At 32.9% G+C, this 22317-nt stretch overlaps 1 protein-coding gene across 1 annotated transcript in view; it reads left to right on the plus strand.

Annotated features, from left to right (window-relative positions):
- Window positions 1-22317, plus strand: part of SRPK2 (SRSF protein kinase 2) — a 281169-nt gene that overhangs the window by 196958 nt on the left and 61894 nt on the right. Inside the window, 4 exon segments of the mRNA XM_036759032.1 lie at window positions 17170-17278; window positions 17878-17965; window positions 18299-18386; window positions 20572-20678. Of these exon segments, the coding sequence (XP_036614927.1) occupies window positions 17170-17278; window positions 17878-17965; window positions 18299-18386; window positions 20572-20678 (392 nt within the window).

Consider the following 22317-nt stretch of genomic DNA (forward strand, 5'->3'; position numbering starts at 1 on the left):
ACATCTTTAAAAACTTTCTTCAGTAAAAGAAAGAGTAGCTCAATGAACTGGGCATATACAACTAAAAAAAAAAAACAAAACCCTAGAAAACCAACAAATTGAAAATCCTCAGTTAAACACTAAAATAGAAATTCTCAACATCAAAAGACAGATTAGCAAAATTGAAAGCAAAAAAAGCCACCGAATTAATAAAATTTGAAACTGGTGTTTTGAGGGAAAATGAATAAAATAAATTATCTATTAGCTAACTTGATTAAAAAAAAAAGAAAACCTAATTACCAGTTTAAAAAATCAAAAAGCTGAATTCACATTCAGTGTAGAGGAAATGAAAGAAATTGCTAGGAACTATTTTGCCCGATTATATGCCAGTAAAATTGAAAATGTAAATGAAATTGATGAATGTTTACAAAAATGTAAATTACCCAGATTAACAATAACTTTGTCTCAGAAAAGTAAATTGAATAATATGTAAATGAATTTTAAAGAAAAAAGATCAGATGGATTTACAAGTCATTTCTACTAAACACTTAAAGAACATTTCTAATAATATATAATACTGCATAAACTAATTGAAAAAATGAGAAATTCAGGGTACCTACTGAATTCCTTCTGTGACACAAGTATGGTCTTGCAACATAAACCAAAGAGTCTAAACAGAGAAAAATACTGTAGATCAATATCCCTAATGCATGAGTGCAAAAATTTTAAATGACATTTCAAGGAGCCTATAGTAGCATGTCACAAAGATTGCATATACATTTATACCAGGAATTCAGGATTGGTGCATTATTAGGAAAAATGTAAACATAATTGACCATATTAGTATCAAAAACAGCAAAAATAGTGATTATATCGATAGATGCAGAAAAAATATTTGACAAGCTGTAACACCCATTCCTTTTGGGAAAAAAAAAACCAGGAAGTATAGGAATACATAGACCTTTCCTTAAAGTGATAAGTAGTATCAATATAAAAGGAAGAGCCAGCCTTATTTATATATAATTGGGATAAGCCAGGGGCCTTTCCAAGAGATCAGAGGTAAAGCAAAGATGTTTATTATCACTGTTAATATTCAGCATTGTGCTAGAAGTACTAGCCCTAACAGTAAGACCAGAAAAAAAGAAATTGAAGGAATAAACATAGGCAAAGAAGAAACAAAACTATTACTTTCTGCAGATGATAGGATATTTTATATGGAAAATTCTAGAGAGTAAACTAAAAAACTAATTGAGGGGGCAGCTAGGTTGGCGAACTGAATTGAGCACCTGCCCTGGAGTCCAGAAGACCAGAGTTCAGGTGTGGCCTCAGACACTTGACACTTACTAGCTGTTTGACGTGGGGCAAGTCACTTAAACCCAATTGCCTTCCCTTCCTCCCATCAAAACACAAGCAAACAAAAACCAAAACTAATTGAAACAATAGCTTCAGCAAAGTTACATTGGTTTTTGCTGGGATTGTTACCTAATTTAGTAAAACACACTAAACTGAAAACTTCTAACGTAATTCATGCAGTCATTATTTGCAATAGATATTTTACTATAAATTCTTGACAATGTTAATTCTTATCACTTTATGACTTAATTACTCATATCAGAGGATTGCTTCTGAAATTTAAATGCTGTTGAAGAGTTGCTCTGTTTGCTGAAATTAAATAGAATAAACACCTTTCCACTTGTTTTTGCCAAATTTTCTGTTTAGGAAAATATATTGGCTTTGGGGAATGATAGATATGTATTTCTTCAAATTAATGCATCAGAATGTTTGAGTAAATATAGCTCCTCTGTTTCTGCGTTATGATCAATGAAGAAATAATTGCCAGACACTTGGCTAATTGCTGGGGATACAAAGTGAAATAGTTCCTACCTTCAAAGAATTTATAGTCTGTGACAATTTTTATAAGAATTTGTAAGTTAGGGTCGTTATCCTAGCACTCTTTGGCCTCCTTTTGTTTTGATCTCATCATTTATTTCCATCTTATTATTAAATCATATTTTCTTCCTCTTCCTTTTTGCACCCCCTTACCAAAGGTCTCAATCTGCTAATTCTGGCTTCTTTTTTTTTTTCCATTTAACCCAAGTGAGAAAAACCTACTCTTCCATGGGTGTTCTTTTAGATTTATATTTTAACCTCACTGGATTATAGATTTAGAGTTTTAAGGAGCCTTGAGGGTCATCTAGTTTGGCCTGTTTATTTTGAAAATGAGAAAACTTAGGCCCAAAGATGTTAATTTGGCTGTCTTAAGTAAGATATTTGCTTTGATTGTTTGCATGTACTCTCTGGCCCTAATATACATTTATATGTGTTTTCCACAAAGGAATGTATAATGTTGCCAAATTTCAAGACTAAAGGTTATTTAACATTAGAGTGTGTTAACTGGAGGTCTGTGGATCTATATATGTTCCCATTTTTCTTAGAGTATTTTAGCTGTGTTCCTGTTTGAAGGTAGTAAGATTAAAGAACTTCTTAAAATTTACTTCCAGTTTTGTGATTTTGTATGCTAAGAGCAATAAAATTTTAAAAATAAATTTGATGGCTCTCCATTAGGATAGTCCCAGAAATTATTCAGGTATGAATACTGCAACTAAGTAGACTTTTTTGTTTATTTCATTAGGATAAGATACGGGTGGGAACCTGTGGCCTCGAGGTCACATGTGGCCTTCTAGGTCCTCAAGTGAGGTCCTTTGACTGAATCCAAACTTCACAGAACAAATCCCCTTAATAGTATAACATAAGAGAAATATAATATATTATAGTATAATATATGAGAAAATCTAGGCCAAGATCAATAAAGGAGTGAAAGGAACCAAAAAATGACTAGACCTATACCTAATCATGTAAATGAAAAACAATGTGCCATTTTACATCCTTTTGAGATTAGTTAGCTCCTACCCAGCTACCTGTCAGTGTAACAGGGAGAAGATTTCTGGGTATCCATTGCCTTTTAGTTCAGTTGAAAAGTTCTAGAAGGAGGCTAACAAGTTGGAAAGTAAGACAAGATAGACGTGTACAAGCTTTACTGTTTTATGTATAGTCTCCATACCTACCTGATTTAATGGAAAAGTCCAAGTAGGAGAAGAGAGATGGAAATTTTCCAAAAAGACTTTAGGTTAGGATTAGAGAGCTTAATATTAAGTCTATGGTTTTGAAATGATAAATGGCTTCTTCTTAAGAGGGAGCAAAAGGTGGGTCCATATATAGGAGAAAGCAGTATGCCTTATTGGAAATATCACTGAATTGGAAGTCAGACTGCCCGAGTTCCATTCATGACTTTGTTAATTACAACCTGTGTGACCTTAAGGAAGGTTACTTAACTACTCTAAGACTTATTTTCTTTTGTAAAATGAAGAGGTTGGGCTATTTATACCAGATCACCCAGAATTCAGACTCTGATTTGGTAATATATGAGTTTGCTCTCCTAGTGAAAAGGATGAGAAAGGGAGAGCTAAAGGGACAATAATAATAGTATAGTCATATTAATGTAAATAAAAGCCTACCTTTCCTGAAAACTGTATGATGTTAATATTGCTTGCATTTTGAGGGGAGTGAACTAAATGACCTCTAAGGTTTTTTCCAGATCTAAATCCTCTGATCTCAAAGGTAATTTGAGTTTCTTTCTCACTTCTATTTTTCGTAACTGTAAATTTGCAAAAAGACCTCCCATTCATTCTGTTTGGTAGATTAATTCTTATTTCTTGTTTGTACTTCAGAGATGATAGAACTTACCCTCTGCATTGCTTTTAATACCCTTCAAGAAAACTTCCTTCTCTTTATCAAGGAAGCGATATCTATCTACTAAGGTAGTATCTGCTAAGCATTCTACTTTCTACATGCATATGTTTGAAAATTCAAATCTAAAAAAAACCAAAACCAAACCAGAATGTGCTATCTCCCAGTAACAGCAAGTTGTTTTCTTTCTGCATAGTTACATAAGTTTTGAGGTGGAGGATGATGTTTGGGAGATAATCAAAACCAACTTCATTCTACAGACTTTGCATACATCAATAAATGCATGAAGAGTCTGTGATTTTATCAGTTATCAATGCAGGTCAACATTTATCTGTAACCTAGTAGATAAATAGAGTTTCATGACTCTGAGAGAAGTTAATTGACTTTCCCATGAACAAACAACTTGTATCAGAAACAGGTCTTACACATTTTAAATTTAGCACTCTATCGAGTACATGCTGTTTCTCTCACACTTTACAAACCAGATGTTATTTCAACCTCATGATGACTCTGTGAGATAGGCAGGAGAAGTATTTATGACCTTCATTTTACAAATAAGGAAACTTAATGCTGAGAGATGTCAAGTGTTTTGTTTAAGAACATCTTAATAGCAGAGTTAAGATTTGAACTCAGATTTCTGGTACAGTACATAGTCTTTGGAGTGTCACATATGAAGAACAGAGTGCCTGAATAGTGGAAGTAATCTGTAATTAGGTGAGAAAGGTAAGCTGGGGTCAGGGTATAATGAGGTTTAAATAAATTCCAGAGTAATTGCTTGAACCCAGAGATTATAGGGAGCTGGGGTTTATTGAGATATCTGGAGTTTATTGAGAAGACTAATGATATGGTCAGACCATCACTTTAGAGAAAGCATTTTGGTAGCTATATGAAGATGGATTGGTTCAAAAGAGATTGGAGATAAGGAGATGGATTTGGAGAGTATTGAAGTATAGGCAAGAGGTGATGAATCCTGAATAAGGGATAGTAGGTATATGAATGGAGAGAGGGGTGTGTGTACAGAAAATATTGTGGAGGAGATATTAATGGCAAGATTTGAAAACTGATTGGAAGTTGGTAAGTGACAGTGAAGAGTTGAGTATAACTTGAAAGACTGGAGCACAATCTATTTTGCTTCAGTTGAATTTTAAAAAGCATTGATACCAATTATTCTTTCAGAAAAGTTAACAGCAAAAATAGACTTTATTAAAGAGACAGATAGGGAAGCTACATTATACTATAAGGTACCAAAGACAATGAATGTCATTTCTTAGTTTGTATGCACCAAATGACATTGCATCTAAAAATTGAAAGAAAAAAAAAACCTAGTTATGAGGGAGCACAGATAGGAAAACATTATAGTGTATAGTATAACGTTGAGTGGCCTCAGTGTACCCTGTCAGAGCTAAACAATCTAACCAAAATTAAACAAGAAGGAAGTTAAGGACCTAAGTAGAATTTTAGAAAGGTTAGATATGATAAATACCTGGTGATTATTGAATAGGACTAGAAAGTAGTGTACATATTTCTCACTTGTGCCTGGCACCTTTATGAAAATTGGCTGTATTGGGACATTAAAAATCTCTCATGCAGAAAAGCAGAAATATTAAATACATGCCCTACTGACTAAGGTATAATAAAATTGATTCAATAAAAGGCTTAAAGGATTAAAAACTAAATTAAGAAACTAAGTAACTTCATCCTAAAATAATTGGTGAGTCAAAGCACAAATCATAGAAACAAAAGGTAGAGATTATCATTAAAGATAATAACAACACTGGAAGAATAAGCCACAATTTTTAGGACGCACTCAGTCTTTAGGGGAAAATTTCTATCTCTAAACACTTTCTCCCACAAAAGAGAGAAAGAAGACATCAACAGATTTGGCATGCAGTAGAGAAAAAAGCAAACTATAAAACCCACAAATTTTTAAAACTCAGTTAAACACAGAAGTAGAATTTCAGAAAATTGGCAAAATAGAGAGTCAAAAAAATTACTTAATATAATTAGAATCTTTTTTTAAACTCCACTAAAATAGGTAAACTGATAATTTGATTAAGAAAAGATTGAAGCAACTAAAATCATTCTCATTAAAAATTAGAGAATTTATAATAAATGAAGACAAAAAGAAATTATTAAAAATATTTTGCCCAACTGTATGTTAGTAAAATAGACAACATAAATGAAATGGATGTTTACAAAAATATAAAATGCTCAGATTTATATAACAAGAAGTAGAGGATTTTACCCAGTAATAAAAAGAAATTGAATAAGCCATAAATGAGTTCTCAAAGGAAAAGCAAAACAAAACAGTGGGTCCAGATAGTTTTCCAAGCAAAGTCTATCAGCCATTCAAAGAACAATTAATTCCATTATTACAAAACCTATTTGAAAAAATAGGAAAAGAATGGGTCCTACCAAATTCCTTTTGTGATACAAATTAGTCTTGATTTTAGTTTAGGTAAAATTAGTTTAGGTAAACCAGAGAGTCAAAACAGATAAAGAAAACCATAGACTAATATTCGCAATGACATAAAAAATTTTAAATAAAATATTAGGAAAGAGGCTTCGGCTACATATAAAAAAGATTATACACTTTGACCAGGTTGAATTTATACAAGGACTACAAAGTTGGTTCAGTATTAGGAAAACCATAGACACAATTTCCTATGTTAATAACAACAAAAACCATGATTAAATCAATAAATATAGGAAAAAATTTTGGAAAAATACTGCAGCCATTTCTTTAAAAAATACTAGAAAATATAGGAATAGATTTATTCCTTTTTTAAATGTGACAAGTAGTGTATCTAAAACCAAGAGCCAGCATGACATGTAATGGGGATAAACTGGAGGCCTTTAAGATGAGGGGGTAAAGCAAGGATGTCAGTTTTTACCAGTAGTATGTTAAATATACTGGCAATGTTGGCTATAGCAATAAGACCAGGAAAAAGAAATCGAAGGAATAAACATAGGCAAAGAAGAAAGGAATGTGTGTGTGTGTGTGTGTGTGTGTGTGTGTGTGTGTGTGTGTGTGTGTGTATACATATATATACATATATATTCTTTTTTGGCAGATGTTATCCTGCTTTACTTAGAGAACCTTAAACGATGAGCTAAAAAACTAATTAAAACAGTAACATCAGCAAAATTGCAGTATATATTATAAATCTATGTAAATCATCACCATTTCTGTATATTACCAACAAAACCCAGTGAGAGAATATAGAAATTCCATTAAAAATAGCTACAAAATATATAAAATACTTGGCAGAGTCTACCTACCAAGACATACAGGACCACTATATAAATACAACCGCAAAACACTCTTTATGGAAATAAAGTTAGAATTAAAATCGTTGGAGTAATATCAGTTGCTTATGAGTAGAGCTGAGCCAGTATAATAAAAATGACAATACTACCTAAAATAATTACTTATTCAATGCATACAAAATTATCATACTACCAAAGGATTACTTTGTAGAACTTGAAAAAGTGAATAAAAGGTCAAAAATCTCATGGGAAATACTGAAAAAGAAAAAAAAGTAAAGAAGAAGTGGGTCTAGAAGTGCCATATCCCAAATTATGCTAGAAATCAATAATTATCAAAATTATATCATTTAGAGAGGTTGATGAGAGGAACAGATCAAAATCTATAGCATAAAAAAGCAAATGAGTCTAGTAGCTCAGTGGTTGATATTCCCAGTGACTCTATCTACTGGAGTAAGAACTCACTGTTTGACAAAAATTGATGGGAAAACTGGAAAGCAGTCTCAAGAAATTAGGTTTATTAAACTCCTCTCTACCACATACAAAGACTAGCTCCAAATGGATACAAGACTTAGATATAAAGGTATATTATAAAGAAAGTAGAAGAGCAAGGAAATCTATGGATAGGAGTAAATTTTAAAACCAAATAAGGCATGGGACACACACAGATTATAAAATGAAGAATTTTTATTTCGTAAATTTAAAAAGATTTTGCACAACCAAATTCAATAAAGGTAAGACTAGGAGGGGAAACTGTTAATTGTGGGGAAAATCTTTGAAGCAAGTTTTTCTGATAAAAGTCTCCAATATGGTCTTTCTTATTCATAAAGGTTTTCCAATCCATATAAGGAATTGATTCAGTTGTATAAAGAATAGGAGTAATTCCTTACTTCACTGGTAAAAGAATATGAATATGCAGTTCTCCAAGGAAGAAATCCAGCCCATCAACAGATATGTAAACATATGTTCCAAATTATAAACAATTTAAAATGCAAATTAATGCTTCTTTGAATTTCTACCTTTCACCAATTGGATTGGCAAAGAGAATAAAAAAAAGAAAATGACAGATGTTGGTGGAGTTTAGGCAAACAGGTGCATTTATGACTATTGATAGAGTTGTGAATTGCTCTAATCATTTTGGAAAGCAATTTGAAGCTATACTCAAAGTCACTAACCTATATATAACCTTTGACACAGCAATATCTCTGTTAGGCCTATGCCCTAAAGATATCAAAGAAAGACGAAAAGATCGTATGTTTTTTTTTTTTAAGTTCTGAACTTAAGAAATAAAGCAAGTATTTCCATAACAAAACAGAATAGAAAAAAAGAGGATTGCACCTAAAACTGCAGATCTGTTGTGTATAACTTGCTATGCCTTTTAAATATACAACAAAGTTATCGTGTAACTTTTTTTTCTCCCCACCCTATGGCTACCACTAGACAGGAATGTATGTGTATGAATGTATGTATGTCAGTTCTTTCTTTGGATGCAGATAACATCTTCCTTCATAGAAACTTTGTAGTCACTTTTGGTATTTGTAGTAGTCTGAATGACTTGGTTGCTCACAGTTGTTCTTAAAACAATGTTGCTTTAGTTTATATAGTGTTCTCTTGGGTCTGCTCATTTTGCTCTTCATTATTTTGTGTAAGTCTTTCCATGTTTTTCTAAAATCATCAAGCTCATCATTCAATGCAGAGTAGTATTTCATCATGAACATATACCACAACTTGTTTAGCCATTCTCCAATTCAGGGCCGTTCCCACAATTTCCAGTTTTTTGCCACCACAAAGAGAGCTGCTATAAATATTTTAGAACGTACAGGTTCTCTTCCTTTTGTCCTAACCATCTTTGGAAACAGACCCACTAGGGTAATAGTGAGTCAAAGGGTATGGGCAGTTTAATATCCCTTTGGGCATAATTCCAGATTGTTCTCCATAATGGTTGGATCAGCTCACAGATCCACTACAAATGAATTATAGTCTTAATTTTTCCACATCCTTTCCAACATTTTTTGTTTTCCCCTTTTATCATTTTAGCCAATCTAATACTTTTATGCTCTTCTAATATATATGTATTGTTCCCTCTTAAACCCATTCCTGATAAAAGTAGGTTACCAGAACTACCAGGTCTCCTCCCCTATCTAATTCCTCTGTGTCAGTTTTTCCTCTTGCACCTCATTTGTATAAAATAATTACTCTTTTTAGCTGTTCCTAAATGGTTTTACTTTTTAAAGTCATATCATACTCAGGTCTATCCCAGTCTTTCTTACCAAATGACAATTTTGGACATACATTTTTACATTTTATACATATAAAAGGTAAACAATCTGCTCTTATTGAATCTCTTATAATCAATCTTTGATATGTACCTTATGTTTCTCTTGGCTCTTATGTCAGATCTTCTATTAATTTCAGGTTGTTGGTTTGTTTTTTTTTTTTTTAACAAAGTCCTGAAAGTCTGATAGTTGATCAAATGTCCATTTTTTTTTCCATTCAGGATTATGCTTAACTTTGCTGGGTATGATATTTTTGACTAGAACCCCAGTTCCTTTGTTCTTTGATATATAGTGTTCTAAGACCTGTGATCCTTAAGTGTCACTGCTGCTAGGTCTTGTGTGATTCTAATTGTGGAACGATCATATTTACATTTTTTTAATTTTTTTTTTTTTTGCAGGGGGGAAGGCAGGGCAATTGGGGTTAAGTGGCTTGCCCAAGGTCACACAGCTAGTAAATATGTCAGGTGTCTGAGACTGGATTTGAACTCAGGTCCTCCTGACTCCAGTGCTGGTGCTTAACTCACTGAGCCACCTAGCTGCCTCTAAACTGTTTTTTTCTTCTTGTTGCTCTTAATATTTTGTCCTTGAGCTGGGGGTTTTGGAATTTGACTATAATATTCCTATGAGTTTTCCTCATAGGATCTCTTTCAAGTGATGATCTATGGATTTTTCCCTATTTCTGCTCCCTCCCCCCTTGTTCTAATGCTTCAGGATGATTTTCTTTAATTATTTCTTGTATTATTGTATTAAGATTCTTTTTTTGATCATAACTTTAAGGTAGTCCTATTATTTTTGTGTTTTTTCTTCTTTATCTATTCTCTAGATCAGTTGTTTTTCTTATAAAATGTTTTACTTTCTCTTCTATTTTTTCATTCTTCACATTTTGTTTAATTATTTCTTAATCTCTTATAACTTCACTGCTTTGCCTTGCCCAATTCTAATTTTGAAGGTGTCATTTTTAGTTGGTTGACTTTCTTTTCATAATCTTCTTGTTTTCCTTGGATTGTTCTTTTTTTTCTTTAGTTGATCTCTAATTTTGTCTCTCTATTTTTACTCTTTCCAGTTTAGGTATCTGTTTCATAAAAGGAGTTTGATAGGACCTCTTCTTTGCCTGTTATTCCAGATAATTTATTTAATATTGGAATTAGTTGGAGTTTAAATATTTGATAGAATACCCTTGTAATTCCATCTGGTCTTGGTGCTTTTTTGTTAGGAAGTTCATTTATGGCCTGTTCAATTTCTTTTTCTAAAATAAGTCTATTTAGATATTCTATTTCCTTTTCCGCTTGTCTAGACAGTTGTAACTATTGTCCCATTTCACTTAAATTGTTAAATTTATTGGCATATAATTGGTCAAAATATCTCCTTACAATTGCTTTGATTTCATCTTCTTTAGTAGTACATTCACCATTTTCATTTTTAATACTAGTGATTTGGTTTTCTTCTCTCTCCTTAATCATCTTAACCAATGGTTTATCTATTTTATTGGTTTTTTCATAATACCAACTTCTAGTTTTATTAGTTCAGTGGTTTTCTTACGTTCAGTTTTATGAATGTCACTGTTAATTTTTTAGGATTTCCAAATTAGTGTTTAATTGGTGATTTTTAATTTGTTCTTTTTAGTTTTTTTTAATTGCATACCAAATTCAATGGTCTTCTCTTTATTGATGTAAGCACTTAGAGATATACATTTTCCTCTGATTACTGCTTTTGCTGTATCGCTTAGGTTTTGATATGTTTTTTATTATTCTCATTCTCTTTAATGAAATTATTGGTTTCTATGATTTATTCTTTAATCCACTTATTCTTTAATCCACTCATTCTTTAAGAATAGGTTTAGTTTTCAGTTAGTTTTTTCTATATTTCCGTGGTCCATTATTAAATATAATTTTTATTGCATTGTGGTCTGAAAAGGAAGCATTTAATACTTCTGCTTTTAGCTATAAAATTTTTATGCCCTAATATATGATCAATCTTTGTAAAGGTACCATGTACCACTGGAAAAAAAAGTGTATTCTTTCTATTCCCACTCAGTTCTGTTTGGTGTTACTATCATATCTGTCTCATCTGAAATTCTATTCCCTTATTGACTTCTTATATATTAAAAATATTTTTAGAAGCTCTTTTTGTGGTTAGCAAAGAACTGGAAACTGAGGGGGGGTACCCATCAATTGGGGAGTGGCTGAACAAATCTTGGTATGTGTGTGTAATAGAATAGAATAGAGTTATGCCATAAGAAATAATGAAATGGATAGTTTCAGAGAAACTTGTATGGAGCTGATGCAGAGAAAAGTGGGCAGAACTAGGAGAACAATTTATATTGTAAGGAAAACATATAAAGATCAACAGCTGTCAATGCAATAATTAATCATGATTCCATAGGATTGGTGATAGCCTGTGCTACTCATCCTCTCACAGAGAGAGGTGATGGATTCATGATGCAGAGTGAGACATATTTTTGGACATGGATATTGTGGGAATTTCTTATTCTTGACTGTATGCGTTTGTTGCAAGGATTTTGTTTTTCTTTTGAAATGGAGGCTGGGAAGAGAATAAATGCTTTTTAAATGAAAAATAAAATTAAATGTAGAGTGGGAAAGATAAAGTCACCAGTGTTGTGAAGCTGGGTGATTAGGAGGATGGTGGAGATCCTTTACAGCGATAGTGGAATTCAGAAGAGAAGTGGGTTGGGTACCTTCAAACTCAGGTACTATGAAGACCAATAAACTTGCCTGCATTAATTAGGTTGTTGCGGAACTGAGTTTTTGCAGGATTTTTAAAGTTCATGACAACATTCTGTTAGTCCTTTAAAACACTGTGCTTTTTGTTTATTGGTTTACTTAGTTCATGTCATGGTAATAATATCCAGATGGTCGTTCTGCTGAGTGAACACTTGGCGATAGGCCCTCTCGCCAATCAAAGAGGTGCAGAGGTGAGGAGCCGGGAGCACCAAGGAAGGAAGTAATACTTGTGTAGGATTATCCCCATGGATCAAAGTGAATATTTAAATATGAAAAGCATAGCAGGAGCAGGATGTAAGTGATACATTGAATACATTGGAATCTATTACTTTACCTTTTCCCACTTACAAGTGCAAAGAATATTTTCTTAGGGTAGTTATTATTAAAGTAACTGAGTAATTTGGTTTCTCTAAATTCTTGGAAACTTAGCATGGTAGAACTTTAAGAGATCTTAAAGATCATTTAGTCTAGTCCCCTAATTTTAGAGATGATAAAACTGAGGCACAGAGAAGTTAAATGACTTGATCATTATCACACAGCTAGGAAGTAAGTAGAACCTTGATTAGAACCCAGTTTTTGTGACTCCAGGTCCAAGGCTCTTTTCAGTACACACCATACCACCTCTTAATTGCTAATTCTTCCATAATGCTCTTTAAGCGTTGTGTGGTATTACACTTATTAACATTTTACTCTTATCTTTTCTAAAAATAAAGTTCAGATAGGAACAGATGAGACAAGTAGGTATCTTGCTATTCTTTATATTTAGTGTTTTGTAGATGGTTGTATAGGTGTATAAAGTAACTTTTTTGTTATAAAAGAATTAGCATATACACTTCTCCTCTATAGGCTTGCTTAAAGCATCCTAAATGTAATGACACTGGCACTCAGGAAAACAGTAATGATATTTTTGTTCATCTTTTTATCATAGGATTTTCATTTTTCCTATTTCTCTAGCTCTATTTATTTTGATAATAGATTTAGTATTATTGTTATAGTTATTGGAATATTCTTCAACCTAATAAGTGCTGTTTTCTCAATCATGCAAATTTGATAGCCTAATAATAATAAATGATATTTATGAGTAATTTTAAATTTTTTTGCATGTTTATGTACATTATATAATTCGAACCTCGCAACAGACATGAAAGTACTATTTCCATTTTAAAGATGAAATTGGGACATAGATAAAGTTACTTCCTTCTTGTCATACAGCTGGTAAGTGCTAGAAACTAGATCTGAATCCAGGTCTTCCTGACTCCAAATTCCACACTGCAATCACTAAATAACACTGCCTTTCTGGCAGTAACTTGTGTTCTAATTTCATCTAAAGTTAATAAATTGTAGTTTAATGACATTTATGCTTTTGGTGTTCTTCATCTTTAACTTTCTAAAATTTAGTTCAAACTCTGATTCAAAAATAGTCCATTAAATAGCCATTCATTTTTTGTGTTATCAAAAAATAAAAGTTTTGCTTTCCTCATCCATATGTACTAAAAGCACAGTATCAGCTCTTTTGAATACTATAAAATGTTAACAATCAAAAAAACTTGTCTTTGAATAAACTGTTTTTTCCTCATTTGTCATTTTGTAATTTTTAACCATATCTTTAACACAAAGGTGATATTAATGAGATTTTATGTCTGTTTGAGGCATCATAGGGCAGCTAGGTGGCATAGTGGATAGAGTGTTGGCACTGAAGTCAGGAGGACCTGAGTTCAAGTGTGACCTCAGGCACTAGCTGTGTGACCCTGGGCAAGTCACTTAACCCTGTGTGCTTCAGTTTCCTCATCTATAAAAGGAGCTGGAGAAGGGAGTGGCAAACCACTCCAATATCTTTGCTAAGAAATACCCAAATGGGGTCAAGAAGAGTAGGACATGATTAATCGAACAAACAACAACAACAACAGAGACATCATGGTGCATTATAAATAGCCCTCGATGTCTAGTTAGAGGACAGGACTTAGGTTCAAATTTTGATTTTGTTTATGACTTGTGTCACCTTGGGCTAGTCAAATAATTTTTTGACTTCAGTTTCCCCAACTGTGGGATCAACTAAATGACTTCTGAGGTCTCTTCTGACTCTAAACTATGATTCAAAGTAGAATTTTGGGATTATAATCATGAAAGAAAATGAGTGCCATCACACCTTTCACAAAAGAATTATGAAGGCACTTGCTACCGTGTTATTCTCCGTGTACTCTAAATTTCTAGCCAGACTGGCCTATTTGCTCCTCCCTGTATGACTGTTCCATCTCCTGTTCTTGTTCCTCTGTACAGGCTCTTCCCTATGCCTCAGCTATCCTCCCACTTCACTCCTCTTGGAATCCTGAGCTTTCTTTAAGGCTTAGTTCAAATGCCATTCTTCCACAAAGCCATTCTTAATCACCTAGTCATTAGTGCCTTCTTCTTCCTATAGAAAATTACTTTGTGTTTTGTGTATACTAATCTGTTTTTATGTTGCTTCTCTCCATAGAATACAAGGTCTTTATGGGCAAAGGTGTTTTTTTTTGTTTGTTTGTTTTTGTATTGTTGACATGCCAGTGCATTGCTTTGTACTTAGAAACTACTTAATAAATGCTTATGAATGAACTATCATTGTTATATTTCCTGGGGAATTTATAATAAATATAATAATACCACACATTTTTATGATGCTTTATGTTTTTTAAGATACTTTTTCCATAATAAGCCTGTGATTTAGATATTGCAGGTGTTTTCTAAATTTGTGTCAATGAAGAAAAACGAAATAAAACCGGTACTGCTTTATTCAAACTGAGGTGAAACAACACTATTTAAATATTCCTCCTTGTATAATATTTCTCAAAATGGTACCCTAGGAGTAATTGAAGAATTCTGATGGTGCTTTGTAATTTACAGATCTTTTATTTTTCAGTTCTCTTGTATGTAGATTTAGCCTAGTTGCTATACCTACAGTCCTTTATATTAAACTTGGATTCCAGATTTTCCATTTTTTATACTTTCAACACACCAATAGGCTTTTATTTTCACTATTCCTAATGAGATATCTGTTCAGAAACTGGAAGGTACATAACAGAGTGTCAAGGGGAAGGTATTGGAAGAACTATGGGCCTATCCAGTGCCTTACAACATAGTAGATGCTTAATACATATTTCTTGAACTGAATTAAATTGACAGAGAATATGGAAATCCTAAGAGATGATAGACTAAGTATAAGGGTGGGGAACCTGTGGCCTCAAGGCCACATGTGGCCCTCTAGGTCCTTCAGAGCAGTCCTTTGACTGAATCCAAACTTCACAGAATAAATTCCCTTAATAAAAGGACTTATTCTGTAAAACTTGGACTCAGTCAAAAGGCCACACCCAAGGACCTCAAAGGCCACAGGAGGCCTGGAGGCCGCAAGTCCTCTACCCCGGATAGGATACCGGGGTATGAAGGAATGAGGGAATGAGTCTATTGTCATGTAAATGTATTATCATAAATAAACTAAGAAAAATTAGAGTAAGACTTTCTGTTAAAGAAGAAATATTATTAGGTTATTTGAACATAAATGTTAGCTCTTAGTACAATAGATCTTCAGACCCTTCTTTGCCTTCAGATACATAACTAAGAGAATTTTGCTCTTCTACTGAAGAAGCTCTAGTGGCTCCCTATTGCTTCTAGACGAAAATGCAAACCCCTCTAGTTGACATTAAAAGCCCTTCACATACTTGATGACCCAGTCATAGCTGTCCACTTGCAAATTCCATCTCCAGTCAGAATGCTTTTCTGTCCTGATTCCACCTTGACTTCATGTCCTCCTCTTCTCTCTTCTCCTCTCCCCTTTCCTCCCCTCTCCTCTCCCCTTCCCTCCTCTCTCCTCTCCCCTTCCCTCCTCTCTCCTCTCCCCTTCCCTCCTCTCCTCTCCCTTCTTTCCTTCCTTCCTTTTTTCCTTCCTTCTTTCCTTCCTTCCTTCCTTCCTTCCTTCCTTCCTTCCTTCCTTCCTTCCTTCCTTCCTTCCTTCCTTCCTTCCTTCCTTCCTTCCCTCCCATCCATATCCCTACCCTTCTCAAAGGTCAACTTAAGTGCCGCCTCTGACACAAGACCTTTCCTTACTTTGTATGTTTTTTTTTAATCTCTGTTAATACATACTGTTTCCTTCAGTAGAATGTAAGCTACTTGAGGACAGGGACTATTTAATTTCTGTCTTTGTATGCCTAGTATAGTGCTTCCACATACAGTAGGTGCCTAATAAATACTTGACTAAGACTTGACTTCAGTTCTGCTTTGGCCATTCACTGGCAGAGTGGTCAGTGTACTTGTGCTTTTTGAACCACAGATTCCATAGTTATAAAATTTGGATAATAATTTCTGAGACTGTATAGTTCGATGAAGTTATTGACAGAAGGAAAGACTCTTACATGAGCCAATTTATTTGGAAAGAAAGTTGGAAATAAAGTATTTTCCGAATAATTGTGGAATGTATAAGTAAATTACCAAATAAAAATGTAAAGGAACTTTGCCTTAAGAAATTAAGAATATGAAGAATTCAGAGAAACATGGGAAGATTTATATGTAGTAATACAGGAAGAAAGCATTTCTAAAAGTACAGTATGTACAATAACTATAGCAATGAAATGAAAATCATTATAGATACTTTTGTCAGATACAAATGACAATGTCTATGTCATTCAAAATTAAAGGACTAGCAACCTCCTTTCTGTTAATAATTGATAATCGTTTTCCTCTCTGGGAGGAATTCGGACACTTGTTGTTAAGTGTCTATTTTTAAAATGTATCAATCAGTTTGTAAAAACTGATTCAACAGTTTTACAATATTATTGTGAGAAAAGTGCTTTGTAAATCTTAATTTCCAATATAAAATCGGGCTATTATCATGATGTGAGTTATTTCCATGTGTTCATAAATAGGTGCATCTTTGCCTCAACTAGATATAATAGAATGGGATGGTGAGAAAGCAGAAGGTAGGTAGAGAACTTTGTTTAGCCAAGAAAAGGCTTTTGTGGTAAAAAAAAAAAAAAAAAAAGAAATAACTTAAATTTTCTTGAAAATTACTAAATTGTTTAATCATTTTTATATTATATTTTATTGCAGTATATCAGATGCTGAAGGTAATAGAAATAAGAAACTTTTGCTTTTGTTTCCTGATTTAATAGAAAAAATTTTTTTTTCACAAAAAGGTGGCTACCATCCAGTGAAAATCGGAGACCTTTTCAATGGCCGCTACCATGTTATTAGAAAGCTAGGATGGGGACACTTCTCTACAGTCTGGCTATGCTGGGATATGCAGTAAGATCTGTATTTTTTCTTTCTGTGTTTAGATTCCTAATTTAAGTATATTAATCTGTCTTGCGAAGTGGAGATTGCTGAAGGGCAAACCTATCTGTCTTTTACATAAATTGCTTTATATTGTTGCCTTACTGTTTTTGGTCTTTGACTAGAAAAGCTTTCAAGAATTAAAATCACTTTGGAATTCCCTATCCTCCTTTTTTTAAAAAAAATTGAAATTTTTGTCATGGGGTACATGAAGCTTATTAGTTGAAGTTTACGAGACAGTGTTCAGTACATGAAGGTTAAATTGTCTTGTGATACATTCACAGAGTTCACAGAACATCAGGGTAGGAAGGTGGGATCTCAGAAGTCTAATCTATACCTGAACAAGAATTCTCTGCACAATATTCTTCAGGAAGTAGTCAGGCAGGTTTTACTAAAAGATCTGTAGTGAGGGAGAAAATGTTAAGAAAATCTTTTCCAAATACCAAAAAAGTTTTTTTTTTTAATAAATCTCTTTGGGAGGAAATTTTGGATTCTTCTTCTTAAATAACTTTAATACTGATATTATAATTTCTTATCCTAAAAACAAAATATATGTATTTTTTCTTTTCAAGGGGAAAAAGATTTGTGGCAATGAAGGTTGTAAAAAGTGCCCAGCATTATACAGAGACAGCCTTGGATGAAATAAAGTTGCTCAAATGTGTAAGTATTGTCAAAGGTTTGTCTCAATGACAAGGAAAATTAATGGCATTAAAACTTGATTTTTTTGTTGCACTTTAATACATCTTTTATTAGCAATAACATGGAATTTATTTTTCATAATTTTCATAATTATGAAACATATTATAATTATATTTTATACATACTGTTTATGTATTATATTATAATTATTTTAATAATTCAAAACTATTTCATAATTTTGAAGTATCAATTTTTATTAAAATATTATTACTTAAAAACATACTTTTGTTTGGAAAAGTAGGATTAAATTAGTTATACTCTCAAGAGTATTTTCATACTTTGTTTTCCCTTTAGGTTCGTGAAAGTGACCCAAGTGACCCAAACAAAGACATGGTTGTACAGTTAATTGATGACTTCAAAATTTCAGGCATGAATGGCATACGTATCCTTTCTAAGATATCCGTCCTTGCATGATGGATGGAGAAAAGCAAGATTGTTGTGCAGTTTTATTGTTCTGCCATTAAAAGTAAAATATGTCAATCCAAGAACAGATTTAGTATGTAGTCCACAGTCTCCCATTCTTTTGACCTGTTGTAGTATTCACATTACTGGTGGGTATTTGAGTAGTCAATGTCATTCAGAGGTAAGACACGGGCAGAGAGGAAAATGACCCATACTTTAATCTGGGTAAAGCAAAGGAAGGTAAAATAGTATCATAAGCAGAAAAAGTAGAATAAAATAGGCAGAGTACTAGGTTAGAATTGGGAAGATGAGTGGTGCCTTAGTTTGAGAGGTAATAGGGCATTTGGGATGGGGATTGGGGAGAGAGGAAGGCAAGATTGCATGGAGCAAAGCAAAATATAGCCAAAGATGGCTGATTACAAAAAAATTCTGAATTCCCCTCTCCACCCCTGATAAAAGCTGTGCTTCTTACAGATAAGGAGATTGAGAGGTAAATAACTTTTGACTATGGAAAGTTACTTACCTCTCAATCTCCTCATCTGTAAAAAAAAAAAAAAAAGGTAGGGGTGTTGAACTAGAAGAAATTTGTGGCTCCTTCTAACTCTAAATCTGTGATCAGTCAATAAGTATTTATTAAGTGTCAACTGAGCCAGCCACTGTGCTTTGGTGCTGGGGATACAAAAGCAAAAATAAAACAGTGTCAACCTTTAAGGAACTTATAATCTGTGATTCTGTAATGAAAGGAAAAAACCAATATAATAATCATGACCTAGAATATCAATGCGCTGAACTTGCTCGTAAAACAGAAAGTTGGGGAATGAGCATTTGTTCAGCTCTTACTATGTACCAGGCACTGTGCTAAGCACAGTAGAAAAATCTGATTCAATCCTCACAGCAACCCTGGGAAGTGGGTACTATTATTCTCCCCATTTTACAGTTGAGGAAACTTCAGAACAGAGCAATAGTTTAGTAAGCAAAACCCATCAATTTGCTGAATCTAGGAAACACATTAAAAACAAAGATTAATAAAAGTTAAAAATGGAGGGGTGGTAAAGAACTAATTTTGCCTCAGTTGAATACAGTAATCAAGAGTGGCAATCATGTTCTTAGACAAGGCAGTGGTAAAAATAATTATAGTCAGGAGAGACAAACAGGGAAGCTACATTAGGCTTAAAGGCACCATAGATCAATATCAATATGAAATAAAAATGCACTGGATAACCTAACACCTAAGAGCTTAAAGAAAAATATCGATAAAATAGAAGATGACCTAGATAAGAAGACATGAATTGTTGCTGTATTCACCATGTCTCTTTCATATTTAGACAGATATGATAGAAACATAAAGAAGAGAAATTAAATTTGAACAGAATGTTAGTAATACTAGATGCAGTGAAACTTTGTTCTTTTTTATTCTAAAGATTAAGGATATAGATATCGTTCTCCATTGTACTGTTCCTTTTATAAAAATTGATCATGTGCTAGAGCATACAGAATTTGTAAATAAATGCAAGAAAGCAGATTTTTTAAAGAGCGTCCTTTACAGATAACATAATAAAAATGTTAATTTATAGAGGAAATATGAACATAAGAGACCTACCGAAAGTGGTGTTTATTGGCGAAAAATGAATACGGGGAATATTGGGAACAATTAATATTGTCCTGAGTGATGAATGGTTCAAAGAAGAAATCTTAGGAAAAATAGTTATATTTTAAAATTACTGCAATGAAACAACATACTGAAGTTTGTGGGATGTAGGTAAAGTAGTCCCTAGATGAAACAGTAGAGAAAAATAAGTCAATATAATTGAGCATGCCACTCAAACAACAACAACAACAACAGAAAACCTAGTAAATCAGCAAATTAATTGGTAACCCAGCCATCTGCCCTATTTGGTTACCTGTAGGTGAAAAATATTTCAATGGCCTTTTTGTTTCAGACATCTGTATTGGTAAACCCTTTTTCCCCTCCTCCCATTAACGAAATTGACAGAAAAGGAGAAAAGGGGGTAAGACACTGGAATACTCCATACTCCTAGGGTATACAATATTTTTCAATTGTATTGATTTTGCTTAGAATTTTTATAACCGTTTTATTTTTTCCTTGTCTGTATTTGTGTATCTACCGTCATGATACTTGTACATTTTTCTTAACTGTATGCTAGATGTTTGTATGGTCTTTGAAGTACTTGGCCATCACCTACTAAAGTGGATAATCAAGTCAAACTACCAAGGTCTTCCCATCCGTTGTGTAAAAAGTATAATTCGACAGGTAATAATTTCTCCTACCCAGTTATGTATATTTTGATTTTAACTGGTTCAGAGTTAGTTGGTTTTTTGATTCTTGTTTATATACACACATATATACATGCACACACACATACAATTGAATATATTGTAATGTCTTACTTCAGTACAACAAGGAGTTATGTTTTCATATGGATACTCTTTCCTTACATGCATATTGGAACTGTTATCACAGCTTTATAGATAATTTACGAAATTGCTTTGACCGAAGAAAAATTTAATGGCCCATCCTTTGGTTCTAAGAGTATCTGAATTTAATGAGGCTCATTTTAAGATTATAGACATACAGTCTGTAACTGAAGTAGTACTCAAAGCCTCTTTAGCTTGGTAAAGGCTCCCAGAGCTTACCTTCTGCTAGTATAGCCTTTGGATCCCAGAGTCACCTTCATCTAAGTAGGACTTTACTACTGTTAGTGATCTCTTATTAAATATTAGATGAGTTCTTAATAGGATATTGTTATTTCTCTTTCCATGTATTGAAACCATTACATATCTGTTAGCATTGATTTCTTTATGCATATTAAGCTCTGTCTTAAGTTGAATAATAAGCGTGATGTTAACTCATTGGATAATTTGTTCACCATCACAATGTTTTCTTTAGTAAAATACCACTGAGAAGACTGATAAGTTTCATGAAATGGTTCTAGGCACATTTGAAGGGAAACAAAGTTGACCTAGGAAATGATTTAATTACATCTGAAACTTGATATTTATTTTATCAGCTGACCTGTTAAAATATTAGTTTGGAAGGGAGCTCTCAGATTTAGAAATTTACGCGATAATAACTTTTAAGTCTAAGCTCTATGTAGGTAGGGATGATGACTTATATGGGGTATGAACTTCTTAAAAAAAGAGAGAGATTCAATAGAATTTTAAACTACTAACTGCATGATATAAAACTAAATTAAGAAAAATGCAAATGTTGTCAACTCATGATTTAGCATAGATAATATGGTATAGTATATAATAGTATATACAGTGTCTACTAGATAATAGTAGAGACTAGCAGATAATCTATTTTGGGGAGTAAATTATATGAAAGGAATGAAGAAGATATGAAAAAATTTTTCTGAAAAGCTTTGAATTCAAATAATTTTTGTTTGATCTATACCCATGAGTTTATATAAACTAAACAGGAGCCAAAATTAATATAGACCTAAAAGAAATATATACAATTAAGAACTCAAATTCTGAAGAACAGTTGATACTCATTCACTAGAATCATTTTTCTATTGCTGTTGTTAACTTACCAATTTTGGGTTCAAATTATGTTCTCCTATCTGCAGTAAACATCAGTGCCTCTCTGTATATGATACTATATGTACTTATATATGTAAGTGTGTATAATCTCCAAGTATGTCTATTTAGAGCATGTGCCTAACTTCAGCCAGCATTTTTCCATACTGTCACATGAAATATAGACTTACTTTAACAGATAATTATCTTTCAAAAAAGCCTAAATACAATATTTAACATAATATTTAATAAAAAGCCTAATACAATATTTGTCAGTATAGAACACATATTTTACTAGCTCTGCCTTGTATACAACCTGAGAGAGGCCAATTATCACTGTTAATTTTCAAAGAGATTTCATTTTAAGA

This window comes from Trichosurus vulpecula, chromosome 5, assembly GCF_011100635.1.
Source record: "Trichosurus vulpecula isolate mTriVul1 chromosome 5, mTriVul1.pri, whole genome shotgun sequence".
In the NCBI taxonomy this organism is placed as follows: Eukaryota; Metazoa; Chordata; class Mammalia; order Diprotodontia; family Phalangeridae; genus Trichosurus; species Trichosurus vulpecula.